Source organism: Xiphophorus maculatus, chromosome 20, assembly GCF_002775205.1.
Source record: "Xiphophorus maculatus strain JP 163 A chromosome 20, X_maculatus-5.0-male, whole genome shotgun sequence".
Classification (NCBI taxonomy): Eukaryota; Metazoa; Chordata; class Actinopteri; order Cyprinodontiformes; family Poeciliidae; genus Xiphophorus; species Xiphophorus maculatus.
Window position 1 is genome coordinate 20690186 of NC_036462.1, and position 18082 is coordinate 20708267.

The 18082-nt window shown below is 36.7% G+C and overlaps 2 protein-coding genes across 3 annotated transcripts; both read left to right on the forward strand.

The window, feature by feature from the left end:
• The first annotated feature begins 629 nt into the window (after positions 1 to 629).
• LOC102237683 (prefoldin subunit 5-like) lies at positions 630 to 2841 on the forward strand. The gene is made up of 6 exons (XM_005799851.3): positions 630 to 738; positions 915 to 1017; positions 1235 to 1266; positions 2137 to 2211; positions 2292 to 2397; positions 2556 to 2841. Exons 1-6 carry the CDS (start codon positions 673 to 675, stop codon positions 2639 to 2641), a joined length of 468 nt encoding a protein of 155 aa, XP_005799908.3. The 5' UTR covers positions 630 to 672; the 3' UTR covers positions 2642 to 2841.
• Positions 2842 to 5205: 2364 nt separating this feature from the next.
• LOC102232281 (la-related protein 4-like) lies at positions 5206 to 17970 on the forward strand. Of its 2 annotated transcripts, XM_023325318.1 has the most exons (15): positions 5206 to 5623; positions 7617 to 7755; positions 8024 to 8252; positions 8643 to 8779; positions 10093 to 10196; positions 10506 to 10616; positions 10948 to 11001; positions 12468 to 12680; positions 12827 to 12924; positions 13516 to 13740; positions 14027 to 14078; positions 14204 to 14365; positions 14471 to 14607; positions 14694 to 14865; positions 14988 to 17970. In XM_023325318.1, the coding sequence occupies exons 1-15, from the start codon at positions 5621 to 5623 to the stop codon at positions 15348 to 15350; spliced, it is 2199 nt and encodes a 732-aa protein (XP_023181086.1). In that variant the 5' UTR covers positions 5206 to 5620; the 3' UTR covers positions 15351 to 17970. The 2 variants fall into 2 exon arrangements, with proteins under 2 accessions (XP_023181086.1, XP_014324557.1); XM_014469071.2 differs by lacking the exon at positions 5206 to 5623 and having other exon boundaries at positions 7611 to 7755.
• Positions 17971 to 18082: the final 112 nt, after the last annotated feature.

Sequence of the window (18082 nt, forward strand, 5' to 3'; positions counted from 1 at the left end):
AAATGCTTTTAAGAATTAATATGCTTCAACCAACTCCTGGACACAATTATTAAATCCCCTCTTGGATAACATAAATGAGAGTAACGGTGTAACAGATTAATTCTTTCCAGATTGGAGATTTTAAATTTCGTTGGCCTAAAATGTTGATGGATGCCAGTTTGACCACAGGGGGCAGTGTTTTAGATTAATCTCGCTCCATCTCTCAGTCGGAAGCACAATTAATGGGATATTTCTTAACAGTCAGCCGGTGCATGGCTTGGGTAGAAGCGATGACGAAGTGGCGGGGGGAGTTTACATCTTAAAAACGAGGACAACGTATTTAGCTAACGAGGGAAAACCAAGGGATCTGAGCTCATTACTGCCATCCTTATTACGTGCCTAATAAGGATGGCAGTGTTAAGCATTATCTGCTGCTTAATACTGCGGCACAGTATGGGATTTGCGATGGTCTGCATATTTACTGTACATATTCGTATTCAATTAATGTTTCCTTTTGCTACACCTAAAAAAAAAATCTATGTTTCCCATTGTTTATCTGGACGAAGCATGTTGGGTATCTAATTCTCCATTTAAAATTGTGTATAATCTCCGCCAAACCGGCGCACCCTCTCTGTTCTCCGGCTGACAAATGGTGCGCACCCAGTGCAGCTCGTTGCTCATCACGCTTCCAATATGGCGGTGAATCTCACAGACCTCTCCCTTCCTCAGTTGGAAGGATTAAAAGGCCAACTGGACCAGGTATTGTTTCTTTTTTCAGTATATAGATACTAGATTATCAGCCATGTGTGTCTATATGACAGTATTTCCCCCAATTAAAAGGAAAATGGCTCCCACGCTACTGATGTCGTTTCTTATACAGCCTCAGCGTGTTAACATGACAATGCTTCCCTTTCATTAGTGATGTTTTATTTCAGGAGGTTGAGTTCCTGACGTCTTCCATAAGTCAGCTGAAAATTGCCCAGAACAAGTTTGTTGAAGCAAAAGACAGCTTAAGTGTCCTGAACCCAAACAATAAGGGTACGTAAACTAATTACATTTCTGCTGACAGAGAGTGTAGGGAATTTAAACTGAATGGTGTTTATAACAAATATGTTAACATTACCAATCTAATTCCCAGGATTACAGTTTTCATTGTTCAGCTATTTTTGGTTCATAATTAATGAAATTATCTGAGTATATGTGGCTTATATCAGTTGCTGGTAACTATGCTTTCTTTCTTTGTTTTCTTGAACAGGAAAAGAGTTGCTTGTGCCTCTCACCAGTTCTGTATCCTTTTTGTGATTCTACACCATCAATCCAGCAGAGCACTGCAATAAGACTAATAGTAATCAAAGACATGCTGCCACTGGCAGCTTATTAGCTGTTTATCTATAGGTGTATATAGTTTTCAAACTAAACTCAAGCCTCGGTTGACATCATGGATTTATTTTTTTTTTCCAATCTTAAGTAAAACTACATCACTCAAGAAAGCAGCTTTTACACCCATTGATACGTCTATGCATCTATAGATGTCTATGAAAAGCGACAGCAAACATATTTCTTTATGGTGCAATACACACTTATCAGATATAACATTATGACTCCATGATTAATGGTGTGTTGGGCCACAGTGGGTGTGCTGTGGTATTTGGCACTAAGATATTAGCATCAGATTATTTTAAGGCCTGCAAGATGCGAGGTGGGAACAAAAATGGATCAGTCTTGTTTGTAAAACACAGGCCACTGATGCTAGATTAGATTTAGATCTGGAAGCAAAGCTACACCTCAATCTCTTGCTAAGGTCTTTAAATTATTTCTGTAAAATGTTTTGCTTATATCAGTGCAATAGATTATCCATCTATTGCACTGCCATCATGGAATACTGTTGTTATGAAAGACTTTACATTTACAATTTAAAATTAATTCCTTATCAGATTTATTAAAATCCTTATTTAGTTGCCCAGTTTATTTATGTTAACACATTAACTTTGAGGACAAATTGCTCAGTTTCCATTTACAACATCCTCCCCACTAACAAGTGCCAAGGTGGACATGATTTGTGTGTTGACCTCACCCGGTAATGGTCATATTATGGCTGGACAATGTGTATTGAAAGAGGTTGTGTACCAATGGAGATCCTTAGCTGTTTCTACCCAGATGTACGTTCCTGGAACGTTAAATGACGTGGAACATGTCTTAGTGGATGTGGGGACTGGATATTATGTTGAAAAGGTAATATATTGGCTTTTGAATGTGTACTACTGTCAACTATGTCAGAATAAATGATACTTGATCATATTTTATCTTTCTAGAATGTGGAGAACTCAAAGGCATTCTTCAAGCGTAAAATAGACTTCCTCACTAAGCAGATAGAGAAAATTCAGCCAGCTCTTCAAGAGAAACACGCTATGAAACAAGGTAATATGAGGATAAATCAAGAGCTCTGAGCATTTTCATAGCTAGTGAAATTGAACCAAAAAGGTATTTCATCAGTTAGTTATGTGATTTAACAAAGAGGCAAATACTTCTCCCACATATTGGCAGATTGGTAAAAATAATTTTTTTCTGTTTTGCAGCGGTCATTGAAGTAATGAATCTGAAGATCCAGCAATTACAACAGAGTCAACAGGCATCACAGATGGTTGGAAACACAAAGGCCTGATGGGAACAACTGTTTGAGCTATTCAGGATTAGAGAGCTTTTTTTAAGTTTGCCTTCACAAGATGATGCAAAATGCAGAAATCATGTTTGAAGTGTAGGTTGGTGGGTACATGGGCGACTCCCTGTGTACTTGCAGAAATTTAAATAAAAATTTGTTGTCAACTTTACTCATTAAAGCTAGTTAAGTCTGGGTTAAAAAAATCCTGTGTGATTATTTTTTGCTAGATCTGTCAATCATACATACTTTCATCCTAATAGGTAAGGCTTGAGACTTTTCTTGATTATTTCTCCATTCCACTTGGCATATGTTGCAAAAACCTGCATATTGTCAAAAGGTGTACAAGTTTATCTAGACTGGATGTTTGGTGACTTATGTTTAGACTTGAAGGACAAAACTGCAGTGTAATAATTTTAGCTGGGATTCTGTATAGTTTTGTTGACGGCAAAGATTTTTAATTAAAGGAAAAGTAGATTAACATAATGTGATAGAGGGCTTCTAAAGGGGCTTTAAAGGCAGAGTAATTGGGAATTAAATTTCTGCATTATGGTATCATGCCCAAAAAGGACATAAATTATTTCTTAGTGGTGGGCTTGGGAATATGGGGATATTTTGAACAGCAGAAACATGTTGTGAGGACAAGCATCCCTCAGCAATGATAACATGTCCTAAAATTGTAACGTTTTCCTGCACAACTTACAATTTTGACCAACTGTGTGGCCAAAAGCATCTAAATGTTTCAATAGAGAAACTGTCTTTTATGCACTGGGCAGGGAATTGGCTACAAATGAGGATGTCATCAACATACTGCAACAGTGCAGTGACATCAGACAAAAAGCTGTTTTTCAGTGCAGCTTTATAGATTGTAGGACTTGTTACCAACTGCTGACTAAATATTGTTTTTTCTCCAACACAGACATCGCACACAGAATGTCATGTACATTACTTCTTTTGGTGTTTTTTTTTTCAGTTACACAGGAAACAGGAGTACATGCAAGCTGTTGCTTCTTTGTTGCACTCTCTAACTACACAGTGTGTGGGGCATTACCTCCATTGAGTGATAACGTTTTTTGATGATGGCATCACACACTAGGGTCTCCCAAGGACCTGCTGAATTTCCATGAGAATTGTAAGGTTGATGAGTCTTCAGTGCAGAGTGACTTTTTCCTGGGAGGCAATAAATGAAGTTCTTCATCCCAGGTCTCATGACTTTACAACAATTTTCTTTCTTTGTCTTCTGCTTATGTGGAGGTACAGGAGATTGTAGCTCTTCAATTTTCATTTGGGCCACCATAAATCATTAAGAACAAACATGCACCTTAGCAAGAGCATAAAATGAAGCAAACTAACTTTAGAAAGTTTGTGATTTTTAACTGGAAAGCTAAATTGTATATAATGTACATAGCATGCAGCACTCAGTTAAATGCATTTGGTTTCTGTGCAATTTTTGAAGTTACAAGCATAATGTTACATCAAATATTAGCCATCCTGTTTGGTCTAGAAAACAGTCTTATTCAGCAAAATACCATCATTAAGCCTCCAAAAACAATTTGGAGGCTTAATGATGGTATTATGGGAGAAAATAAAAACAGCTTTACTGCATTCCTATAAGTTTACAGCCTCATTCACTTCTTTATGACTTTATATGTTGGATGACTGGATAGAATAATGTTGACTATTTGTGCTGTTTTCCATTTACCTGTAAAGTAAAAACAGGACTCTGGAGATGAGTTCTTTGCTCATTAATCAATACAATAACACAATTCTCTGCATATAATCTTTTCAAGAACTGGTTCAGTAACACAAGTTGTACATAATTTTGAATATACATACTACCCAAAATACCAACTCATCAGTTTGTAAACTGATGAGTTGATATTTTGCCATGTTTTAAAAATATGGCAGCCATATTAGATTTTTAGGTTTGATGTTGCCCAAAACGTTCAAACTTTGAATAAGCTTAGTTTATTTTTTCTATTTGAAATATGTAAAAATTAGCATATGTGGAAATGGTACTTGTTGCAGTCATTGATATGCTTTACAAGAAGACTTAGTCAAAAAGGAACACTTAAAAAAGTTTGGTGGAAGGAAAAACATGTTTCACAAAGGTGCACAAACGTTAACTACAGCTTTGAGAGGAATTTAAAACAAGAGACTTTATGTATTGTTCCTAAGAACAATGTGAGAAACAAGAGGAAACAATGCAGGTGAGCTGAAGGTCTTTATTAAAACATCCAAGCTAGAGGACTCACCAAGCATTCAGTGTAAATATTGTAAGGTAAATTGATACAGTGGTCAGTAGCCTTGCAGATTTGTTTTATCTATTTTCCCACATTTGATAAACCGTTTCTGTGAAACTTTGATTTTTGTTGTTTCATTACGTTTACTAAATAGAAACCGGGGGTCGACTTTTAAATGTGCCAGCTGCCTTATCCCCGGCTAAAAAATGCAAACTTTCACAAGATGAAGTCAGTTGTTACGTGTTTCTCATGGTTACATCAACCCTCATTCTGCAGCGGCCTCGCCGGGGAGGTCACAGCAGTTGCGTTGTTGCAGTGGAGGTCGGAGCGAGCGGGCGGGGTGCAGCCTGTTGTTGGGTCGGACCGAGCCAGACCTACACTCTGAAGAAGCAGCTGTCACATGCTGCAGTAACCGCGGCGTCGCTGACAGTCAGAGATGAGGAATTGAGCCAGAATTAAATTATCTAGTGGTACAAGTGGGTATTTTATCGCAGATTTATCGAAAGAGCGCCGCATAGCTAGTCACCGGTTAAAGTTACGGTGCGCGAGGCAAACTGTTGAAACAGGAGCACGCGACCGAGGCGTGTGCTGGAGACGGCAGTTACAACCGACAAAGAAGCGGACTCTACTGCTTAAAAGCAGCAGCTATTTCGCAGTTTAAATCGTTTACAGGATAGGAACGGGGCCAGATAAGTGAAGTTTACCGGCGCTGACCAGGGTAGAAGACGAAGATTACGTTAACATGGTAAGTACGCGGCCTGGAGGCTTTCACCTCGGCTAATGATTGCCAACCTGTTTCAGTTTTTTTTCTGTTCTCGGGTCTACACAGTTCGTGCCATCTGAAGGTCGTCTACACTCTGCAACAACTGTACTATTTTTATAAGTAACGTTCTTAAAAGATGGGAGTTTGAATCCTTTCGACCTTTCGACGACGTTTATTTCAACCTGTCAAACAAATTAGCGTAGAATAGCAAAGTAAAGTCAGGCCGGTTCCAGCTGGTCTGCTAGTAGTAAACATAAGCTAGTTAGCTTAACGCCGGTGACGCTGATGTCACAAAGTTAACATATGGTAACACAAAGGAACTACTACAAGCCAAATACAGTGGTTTTAAAAAACACGTTCTAGTATTTACCCAATTAGTTGCCATATTTTAGTGTGAGAGAAAGTTTTATTGAGCAATTTCTCGCCTTTGCACGTGTAGTAACTTCTGCACGTGATTTTGGGTTGAACGTTAGCCGCTGCACCCAGTTGTAGCTGCGTGTATGCCGAAGGTCGACGGGGACGTTATCTGAAAACGGTTACTTGTGGTTGAACACGTTAGTTATCGATTGGCAACAACATTTGTAATTAGAATGAGCAGAGAAATAGGCGTTCAGGGTAGGGTTATGTTTTAAAAGTAACAGGAGCACGTCGGCGCCACGTGCTCCTCCCGAAACTCAAAGACTGTTTCCCCTCTTATGTTAAAAAAAAAGAGTAAACCTTCAGATTTGAAACCCTGGCCAGCATACAAGATGGCTTCACATGTAAGATTTCAAAATATGTTCATGATCAAACCATCTTCATGTTTGTGTTTGGCTTTTTGGGGGGATTGGATGACAGATTGCAAAACGTTGTGAAAGGTAAGCTTGAAATTCAGAGGCGGATCAACTCGAAGTATTGATCCATGTGACCAAAGAGGGGCGGAGAAGAGTGAAGCTGACCAATGAAAGCTCAGGGTTGTGTGTTCTGTGTAAAGCTGGATTTGCGGGTCCAGTTACTTCATTCACTGGATTGGATGTGGTATATTTAGCGAATGTGTGATGAAACAGCAGGATTTTATAATGCAAAGTTGCTCAACTCCCTAAAGCGTATTTTAAATGACAAGTTCAAGGAGGCAGTTTACTTTACAAACAAAATGCATTCATAATCTAATCATTTGATCTTAACTTTTATATTTAAGTAGAGTGCTATTATCCATCCAAAGTTTGACTTCTTTGATTTTGCTATAATTTTAAGCAAGTTGAAAAATCTCTCTTTCTAATAATTTGTGCAAAACTGAAATCATTGGAGTGATGCGCAAATATGGAGTTAAATGGATTACAGTATTTTGTGATATTGTTTTAATGGGGGGAAAAAGTTGAAAGCTTCATCAATTTTAGGGGGAAATACATCTGTGACTGCATACAGCGAGAGCAACACATGTCATGTATATGTGGGGGGTACATTCAACACATCTGACCCTGGGCTATTTACTACATGTGTCCTCCTTGTTTTTCTGCCCAGCTTCCTGTCTAGCTACTGAGTTCAGACCACAAACCTTTTAAAAACACTAAGAAATAATACATGTTTTTTTTGTCAAGCTATTTTTATGGTTTAAAGTTTTTATTGAGGTGCCAAAGAAGGTGAAGTAATTTTTCTCGTATAGTAGTTCAGTTGTGTCCTTCCCCCATCTGTTGCTGCACACTGCCAATCAGCTGTCTGAATGAAGCTGAATGAACTATATCCTCCCTTACTTTAAGTAAAACCTTTTTCAGCCGTTGTGCGTCCAGTCGGGAAAAACTGGCAGTTTACCAGCCAACTGTAAACTCTGCTGGAGCAAATAATGTATCTAATTAAGCAGCTAGTATCAGTTTATTTTACCAGTACTGGTCTATGAAGAGTAGAATGGCAAAAATATGTATAATTTGCACAAAAAAAAACATTTGAGAACTCCTACTAAATAATTTTTTCCCATGCTACTTTGATATTTATTATGCAGGTTACCACCAAGGGAACTAGTCTTAACCCCAACGCCAAAGTGTGGCAAGAGATCCCAGCCCAACAAAATGACATCCCAGAAGTATCTGAAGATTCTTCTTGGCTCCACACCAACTCTTCCCCCCCTGAGATGACTGATGGTATGGGTCTTGTTTGGTATAATTTTTGTTAATAAGGCAGCTTGAGCCACTTATCTGCCTCTTTAGTGAGTATGAGACTGAGAAGTGGCTTTATCAGGTTAAGACACAATATTTGCTGATAATTAAGAGTAAACACAGCTTATGAAGAAATGTTTATTCTTGGCCTTAGATGTCTGCGGTGAAGTTGTGACTCCTTTGGTGGATCATTTTGGTCTGCAAACATAGCAGTCATTTCCCAATCTTTCTGCTGTTTTCCTTCCTGCCGTAGGTTTGTCAGACGTTCTTTCTTTGGAGAGTAAAGGATACGCTATTGACTTCCTGAGTAGCCCCGATGAATACTCCACATCTGAGGATGTGGAGCATCCAGACCTGGGATATTTGGTCTTTGATGCACAGGGCGACTCTGCCATAGACACTGAACTGTCTAAGGAAGAAGTAGTGATTGAAGAGAGTTTACGGGAGTCATTAAAGAAAAGACTGGAGTTCTGCTTTTCTAGGTAAATCCTACTTGTTTCATCAGAATAGGTTTTTGTGTCCATGTGTAAATGGTTTCAAGAACAGGGAAACTAACCATAATTACTGAGTTGTAAGGAACTGTGTATATTCCTCAAAGAATTTAGTCATAAAAGAAGTCATTGTATGTCTTACTATTGTTCAATTTAACCATTCCTTGGTGAAACATTTACCATTTTTACATTTAGTTAACATTGTTTTGTTGTTAATAATAAGGTAGAGTACCCAAGAATTGTACTCAAGAGTAGCAATACTTTATGATAGTAAAAATAGTATGTATATTTAAAAAATTTAAAAAAACGGTTATTAGCCACCTCTGATAGAAACATTAGTATGTATGATACAAGCACAATGTAAATGTTCTATTCTTTCAGGGAGAACCTCTCTAAGGATCTGTACCTGATATCCCAGATGGACAGTGATCAGTTTATTCCTATCTGGACTGTTGCCTGTATGGAGGACATCAAAGCGCTCACCACTGACATGGATCTAATCCTGGAAGTATTGAGAGGTACCAGTGCTACTCTTCTCCATGTAATGAATATAAACTCTTGCTAGTTAAGATATTAATTTTAAGATATAAAGATTTATTGGTGTTAACTAAGTGGAAAAACTCACTAAGAGCAGCACAAGCTGAAAATCTTCAACCATCTAACGGGCCAATTCATGCAGAAATTGAGGAAGGAAGTAGAATGATGTCAACAAACTTTTACTTTTATTACTTCATTAAGTATCTGTACTCTGTGTAGTATTTAAATGGCATATGAGCCGGTGCATGGCACAGGAACATATAGGCTTATTTTGTGTATATCCATAAAACAAGATGGGCTGTTTGGAAGTTTGAGATTGCATAATTGACCTCTGGAATATACCAACCTACCTAATACTCAACTATGATTTGATATTTTTTGCAGTTTTAGTGAAGATGTAGAATTAAGTTGCAGAACACATTACATTTAGCTTGATGTGATTTCCAGGCTGTTGCTTTATCTTTTTTTTTCTTGTCCTGCATATTGATGATATCAGCTATTAATGAGTAAACTTTGATCGCTCTCAGAGATGGCCAGTATTTTATGCTAACCTTTAGTCGACAGGGATTTTCTCTCCACTAAAAGAAAAAGTTTTCCTTTGGCTTTCATTATCGGTACTACTCTGGTCATGTGACATTGAATGAAAGTGGTGTGGACTCATGTGACAGTAGTTTGGCAAGAAACATTGCTGGTTTTGTAACCAGATAAAAGGAACCAGGGGTGTGGTGTTTAACAAGTGGCTTTAATATCAGTTTATTCAGGATCAAACTTCTAAACTGAGAAAGAGAAGTTGTGCATCCTATAAAAAAGCTGCGAATCTTGACTTAAATTACACAAAATTGTTTATGTCACAATACATGGCATAATTACTGTGGTTTCAGTTAGGCAAAGTCTGTTAACGGACAACAGGATCCGTTGTTGGGTTACCCAACTCTCCACTGCAGCAGTGCTGTTGTTGTCTATAAATTATATTAAAAATTATTAGAAAATGTGTTAATTTTTTGTAACTGAACAAACTTCAGTATATTTATTCCTAACACATTTGATATGTCAAATATCAAATGTTGTTTTTTTGCAATAAACATATTTTATTATCTCCACTTCTGTGGAAAGTCCCAGAAAGTAAGGGACTTTGTCACAGAAAAGCAGCAAAAAAAGGTAAAGAAAATCTGTGTTGGCAACACAGGGAGATCAGTTTACATAGTTTCACTAATATGAAACTATGTAGATGTTTTTAAATCTAGAATGTTCTTATTAATATAAAGCTTATTTTAGAATGCATTTTTCTTTTCAGCGTCTCCTTTAGTGCAAGTTGATGAAACTGGTGAGAAAGTTCGACCTAACCACAGCCGCTGCATCATTATTTTAAGAGAAGTGCCAGAAACTACACCAGTTGAGGTAAAGATGACCTAATACTGCATACTAAGCAGTTTTCTGAATTGCGCAAATAAACTGTTAGACCTACGAAATGTTGCCATAAGATTTTACTTGCTTACAACGTGTTTAAAAAGAACTTGCAAGGTATATATATGGAAAATGGCAAATCTGGACTTTAGTCTTTGTTGTGTCTTAAAGTTACCTCATTATATACCATTGTTCTGTGGGTTGATTAGTGTTCTCTGTTTGGGACAGAAAATAAATTTTTATATATATATATATATATATATATATATATATATATATTTTTTTTTTTTTTTCTTTTCTCAGGAAGTAGAGGATCTATTCAAGAGTGAAAACTGTCCAAAGGTGTTGGGTGTTGAGTTTGCTCACAATAGCAACTGGTATATAACATTTCAGTCAGACATGGATGCCCTGCAGGTATGCATTCTCATTAATCATCATTTACTTAATTTCTTAGGTTTGATATTTGCACTATTTCTGTTTTTTTTTTTTTTTTATGGAATAAATGCTTCATCTGTGTTCAGCATTCTAACCTGTCACTATTAAAAACACTAGGAGCTAGTAGAAAACTATTAGAAAGCATGTTAATACAAAAGCTCATTGACTTGGTTAAAATCAATTTTGAACATCTTGCAAGATAACAAGATTGGTTTAGGACACAGAGGTCACTGAACCAAAAAGAAAAAAAACTGAATTTGCTGTTTAGTAAAAATATGTTCCCTCTTTTTTTCCTCTTTTTCTTGATCAGGCATACAGATACCTACGAGAGGAAGTGAAAATGTTCCAGGGGAAACCCATTATGGTAAATGACATGAAATAATTTACATTGCTAAGTTAGATGTCATGAAAAAAACGGAATGTCCTCAGGGCAAGGCTTGTGTGATTTAGCCTCAGCTTTACCTTGGGATGTATTTGGATAGAAACCAGATAAAGCGAGCTTCATTTTTGCTAGTATTTGTCAAGAGTGAAAAGGGAAAGTTGATCAAACTTTCCAGATTTATAGTTTTAACATCATAATGTGAATCTTGTGCATTTTGTAGGCATTTTTTTCCTCTCTTGCTTACTCCCACCCATCCAAAATAAATCAAATGAAATCTATAAAGTACATGAGGTGTGTATACTCTACAATGCCTTGGAAAGTTGCTTGTTTTAAACCGTTTCATAGTTGTCACAATACAACCGCACTCTTCAATATATTTTATTGGTATTACATAAGATATGCCAACACAATAAGCAACCTATTTCATAAATGGAGTTTATCTGTGTTTATTTAAATGTGGGCGTAAATCTGGCTGTTCTGAAAGGGCCTTGGATCATCATGAAAACCAAGGAAAACAGCAAAAAAGTCTGGGATACGATTATGGAGATGTATAAAGCAGGGTTAAATTATAAAACAATATTCCAAACTGTGAACATCTGACAGAATGCTGTTAAATCTAAAAATAGAAAAAATATTGCACAATTGGGTGGCAAGTTGGGCAAGGAGAACCTTAGTGGGAGAAGGAGCCAAGAGGTCAGTGGTAACTCTGAAGCTGCTGAAATTCATAACTCATCTTATAGTAGCTGTTGACAGGATTATTATTACCTGTGCTTTCCAAAATGTTGACCTTTTTATAGAAGGGTAGCAATAAGAAAGCTAGAAGAGTTCCTGAATGCAGCTTTCCACGAGTCATGTGGAGACAAGGCAAACATGAGAGAGAACATGTTCGGTTCAGATTAGACCAAAATAGATTTTTGTCCTGCATACAAAGAGGGACCTACACTAACAGCAGCTGAAGGTGGATCTATAAATCATTGAATTAATGGAGCTGAATAAAAAATAGATGCCACAATTTTCAGAATTTTGTTTTTTGGAGGAAAAAGAGAATTATGTTGATCTGTCACTTGCATAAAAAATACATATAATTTTTGGTTGTAATGTGGAAAAGTCCAAGGTATATGAATCCTTCAAGGCCTCTGTTTGCCCCTGTGATGATCAGTATCGCGCTTGGAAGGACCCATATTCACTGTCTATCCAGGAGGACCTTTCATTCTCTCTACATAAATCTTAATCTTTGCTTTTCTCCCATCCTCCCTCAACCTCTTCTTCTTGTCCCCTTACCCTCCTCCTTCTCTCCCCCTTGTTAGTGCAGTGTTTTATGGCCTCATGACCGTGAGATTATGAGATCTGAGGGGAATAACAACAATAAAGCAACAGCACTAATTGTCATAAATAATTATTAAGTGTTCTTGTGTTTTAGAAAGCTTAACTAGTTGTCTTCTCTGTAGGCTCGCATTAAAGCCATAAATACATTCTTTGGAAAAAATGGCTTTCACAGCATGGACTCAGGAGTGTATCAGCAGCATGCCCAGTCTCAGGCCCAGTATGTGTCTCCGGTGTACATGCAGCAGGTGTACAGCCCTCAGCAGGAGTTTCCCATTTATCCTGTGGTGTCTCCCACCTGGAACCCTTCCATTGTGCCACACTTTGAAACGCCACTGGTGAGAACTATTATATAATTCTTATTTAAAGTCAAACAATCTCTGAACCAGTTAATGTGATATCCTTCTTCATTAGAATTTTGATTTTTCTTTTATGTGCTTTATGTAGATGTGTTTTTATTTTATTTTTTATGTCATTGTTGCAGGCTCCCTTCCCCAGTGCAGGATTCATGAATGGATACAGCAATCCAGGGAACTACAAACCAAACTCCAGCAGCATCCACCGTCCTGCTGGCAGGAACAGGTACCTGCAAATTATGATAGAGATCACTCATTTTTGGTCTTGAATAACTTCTGTTACCAAATAGAGACATTATTTATTGTGACAGCTTGTTTGCTCTTTAAGCTTCAAGCTTCATCACTTTAAGTTTAATCTGAATGATGGCAGGTTTAAGCAACAAATAGATCTGTATCAGTCTTTAAGTAGCTGTGTGCAATCTTCTTAATGCCTAGAGCAAAAAATGAAGCCTTGGAAGGTAATTTAACAAACACAGTGTTAAAAAAAAAATAGGCTTTGAAGTCAATTTTGTTAAAAAAAAAAAAAAAGTTAGACCATTTGTTCCTTTTCCACTGGTATTTAGTGCTCATCTCCAAACAGTTCAGTTATTATGGCTGTGTTGAATGTGATTATTATCTAAGAAGGCACTAATGTATGTAGATTCCTTTTAAAATTATATCCCTTTATTATTTTGCTCATAAGTGCTTCGAAACATACCTGTATACTTTTAATATACATTCGCTTAATATCGTTCCTTGTACTTTTTTGAATCACATCAATGCATTTGTAGCATTTTCTTTTTCATTTTCAAAACAAAACATTGTTTCTGTACCCTAGAAACCACATAAAAGGTCACCCTCGACCAGGCGATGCTGTTTCTTCTAACTTGGCTCCAGGAACCATGGTGGATGGTATCTCTGGCCCCATGAGTCCACAGGACATCCAGGCACTAAGGACTCTGTCCAGCTTTAAATCACATCCAGCCTCTTCCTTCCACTTTAAAGACTCTTCTTCACTGTCCTCCATATCCAATGGAGATCAGAGCCGCTCTGGGCGAGACAGGTCAGCTGAACTCTTTAATATTGGAACAAACGTCTAGATGTCAGCATTTCCAACCAAAATGTAACATTGTGCAATGCAGTTGTTTTTTGATATTTTGTCCATGACTGTAATTGTTTTTTTTACCTTTTAACTTTAAAAAGGAAAAAAATGTATACAGGAGTGACTTTCATTATTAGTTGTACTTAAAAAACAAGTTATTGCACATTATATTGATGTATTGTTTTTTCTGTTTTTTGGGGGGGTTTTTTTGTTGTTTTTTTCACTTCTAATCTAAATTTTGAAATAGGAGAAATGGCCACAGAGGCATGAGGAGGAAAAGAGAAGATGAACAGTCTATGGTGAGCATTTCTTCTTTTATTTTACTCCAAAGTATCTATGTTGAATGTTATCTCAATACATTGAACTTACTAAAATTTTTGTTCATGAATGTTTTTTTTCCCCCACTTTCCCATAAATGAAACAGAAACCTGTCCCTTTGATGGAGGTCAAGGCAGCCCCTCCTAACTTTGATCTGGCAGCTTCAAGTTTTCCTCCTTTGCCAGGATCTGTGGTTCCTGTTCAGGGGGAAACCGTGACAGAGGTGCGCCTCTCCGATGTTGTCCGTGGCCTTAGGATCACAAGCAAGGTGACTATCCCTCTTCATAACATTTACATGTTGAAGAATGATAGCTGGATTTCGTTGCATTATTGTACTTTGTTTTATTAATCTATTTATTAAAATGTATTTCAGGCAGGAAACCAGGAGAACAGCTTGACTCAAAACTCAAAAGACTCTGAAAGTCCTGCAAGCAAACAGGAATCTACCTCCCTGCCTGCTAAACCCGCTGTTGTTGTTGAGGCACAAACAGCAACTCCTCCAGCAGCAAGGTAATTATGCGGTTTAAGAATAATAATTAGCATATTTATAGCCTAATTAAAATAACAACTTATCTCCTTTTTTATTGCATCATTAGTGCTTGTCCAACAGTAACAAAGGGAGATAAAACCGAACCAGCTGCTGTACAGAGAAACCTGCCTCCATCCACTGAACCTGATTCTAAAACCACTCCAGAACACGATCCCAGCACGAGCAGCAAAAGTGTTTCTGCTGAACAACCGTCATCTTCAACATCAGAGCAAGACCTGGTAGGCCTGATCTCCAAATGTCCCAGTCATATTCTCTCACACCTGTTTCAGTAGATTTTTATTTGCTTGATATGAGTTTGTTTTTTTACTAAATACTTTAAATTTCTTAATGTTCTACGCAGGAGCCAAGAAAGCTTAGCTATGCAGAGGTGTGCCAGAGGCCAGCCAGAGACCCACCATTAGCAGAGACACCCTCCCCTCCTGCCACTTCACCCGACCACCCTCTAAAGGAGCTCAAGGTCAACACCGTCAAGGACCCTCAGCTGGCCTCTAAGAAGAGTCCCGAGAGAGTTGGAGATAAACCTCCTCGGCAGCCTTCACGTACATTCAGAGGTGCAGCTGGTCACTCCAGAGCAAAAGGTTTAGGGATGAAGATTCGGGAACATCAGAGAGGCCTGAATGCTGGAAAGCAGTTTTCCCCTCAGCGGGGTCCCAAACGCAGCGGCAAAGAACAGAACATACCCCCGCTTCAGCAGAATAACTGAACCTGGAACTTTACGGACCTTATTTAAAATGTGTAAATATGTAAATACAGATGAATATATTTCTTTTGACAGATTTTGTCGAAGAATCATGATGTCTAAAATTATTCAGAGACTTTAAGTTGATATTCCTTAAAGGAAGATGTGTATTTCAACAGAATTCAAGACTAAGTGCTGTATTAAACCCCTTAAAGGTTAATTGTAGAATTATTTTTAACTTTGATATTTAATACAGCAGTACTTCACTTATATACAGATGAGCAATGTATTGTTAGCAGAAATCCTTTGTCATACTTTACTGTGTTTGTTATCTGATCTGGCAAGTTGTGCGTCTTATTGCAGGAAACTTTTTTTGCAGTCTGGCACATAGATTTTGAGACAACAGTTCAGATTTTCTTCTGGTGGAGAAATTGTCCTAAGGACTATAAAAGGCATTAAATAGAATGATAAAACAAAACGGAGCACTGATTTTGAAAAACCTCAATATCAGAAAACTTTAAAGTTTGACTTTGGTTTCATTTCACCAGTGATCCTGAATATCATGGATTACAACTTTTTAACATAATAACCAAAGGTTATGGAAGCCTCCATAGATGGAGTGTACATGAGGAAATGTGTTGCGTCTTTTAGTTTTGTATTTTTGCTTTTTAAGCTGTATTTTAACACAATATTATAGTTGGTAAATATTGGAGAAGAAGGCCCATCTTATTTTTCTGTTGATCTTTTAAGTGTTTTGTAAACATAGACTGTTTGATCCTGTTATGGTACTTGCTGAGTCCTGAGCAGATGCATAGTGAAGTTGTTACCTTTTAAAACTTGAGGGTAACAATAATGTTGACATTAGGATTTAAAGTTGTGCTGATGTTTAATATGGAAAATTACTTCATTTAAGTTTGGGGGGATTTTTTTCCTTTTTTTGTGCTGTAAATATTAGTTCAATGTTGCTAACATTTGGAAAAGGGCCTTTGCTAGAGCTGATTCAGTGCTTGAAAGCATCTATTTTTCACTTGCATTTTGTATAAAAACTAGACAAAGTGTCAGAATATAAAGACAAATATGAAACTTTACCACTTGTTAGAGGCAAATTATCCACTTTCATTTCTGACTAGGTAATAATGTTGAATGTACTTTTGGTTTTATTATTTATATTCTTTGACAATACTTTACTATTTTGACATTTCATTTTTAAATTTAAATGGTCAGTGGTAAGCAACCCTGGCCAAAAATGTAGCAAAAAAACATTTTGTAAAACCTTTACCGTTTTCTCTCCCTGTTTGATCTCCTATAAATTTTACGTTTCATTTTTTTCCCCCAAAACATATTCTTGTGTTTCTCATTTCAATCTTATTTAAGAAAAATGTTTAACCGTTTTGCTCTATTTCCTTAGTTCATGAATGTTTCTGTTTCTGAAAACAGAGAGCTATACAATGTTTAGAAGTTGATTTTGTACTTGGGGGATGACCATGAGTTGTTTGCCAAAACAAAAGCTGTGATATGAATGATTACTCAGTACTTATAGAGGAAAAACTTGTTTATTGTATCAAATTCTCTAACTTTGGGTTGAGTTTTACCTTGGGTTGTTGCGTACATACATAGTAACAGTATAAAAAATGAATAGTTTGGTAAATACATGTTTTTAGAACAGCTTTATATATATATATATATATAATCAAGGGTTCATAATTGATCTGTTTTTGCACTTTTGTGTTTATCAAAGGGACCTTAAGGATAACTAGGTTTTTCAACTTTTTTCCCCCCCTCTTCTACTTAACTTTTAAACTAGCTTTTTCTTTTTTAACCATTTGGTGTCTTTGAATTGTCGATGGTAATAGTTTGCATTTGTATGATGAGATGAAAAGGCTGTGAATGCCATGGGATCTGCAACTACTGGTTTGTGTTTTTTTTTTTTCTTTTTGACACCCTTCCTGTTTTCTAGTCTTTTATGATATAGTAGAGATTTGTGTTCAGGGTTGTCATTGCTGTTGAATCTGTTATGTCTAAGCTTTTTTTTTTTTTTTTTTTTTTGCTTGATTCAAGAGTTTAATTGTGTTCACTATTTACAGTAAGTGAGTTTACTTGTCTCAACATTGAACATACATGTGGAGGTGGTCAATGAAATGTATTTCATGTGATCTTGAGTTTTGTAATGCTTAAAAAGATGTGGGGTGGAAGGTTGAATGCTACTTTTATGCTTTTTTTGTTCTGATCGAATTGTTTAAAGGAAGGAAAAGAGGGTCAAGATGATAAAAAATTACATTTTTAGTTTGTGGATTTGTGAAAACATGTTTTTCCAAAACCTTGTGCCTTTGCTAGTTCTGTTTCAGCAGAAAGAATCCTAAACACATCACGTATAGCAAGATTTCCTGGTTCATTCTCAAAATAATATGACATAATGTGTTTTCATTCCAGCGAATGGCTTTTTTCAATTATAGACATATTCAGGTCAGTTGATAAAACTCAAAAATTAAACTTGTTCATTATGTCAATTCTGTCACCTTGTTAATAGTACTTAAACATTAAAGTCCTCTTATCTTAAAAATAAGGGGGGGATTCGTTTATCAATTGTACACTGGTTTATCAATTAAATATTGTGTACAAATAAAAGACTTTCAGTAAGATTTTATTATTTGTTTCTGAGTGTGTATGTATATTGAATAGGGTTATATTAAAATGTTGTAAGACTTTTCGCTTTTTTACAAATCTCGAGAAACACCATAATATTCTGCCAAATAAAC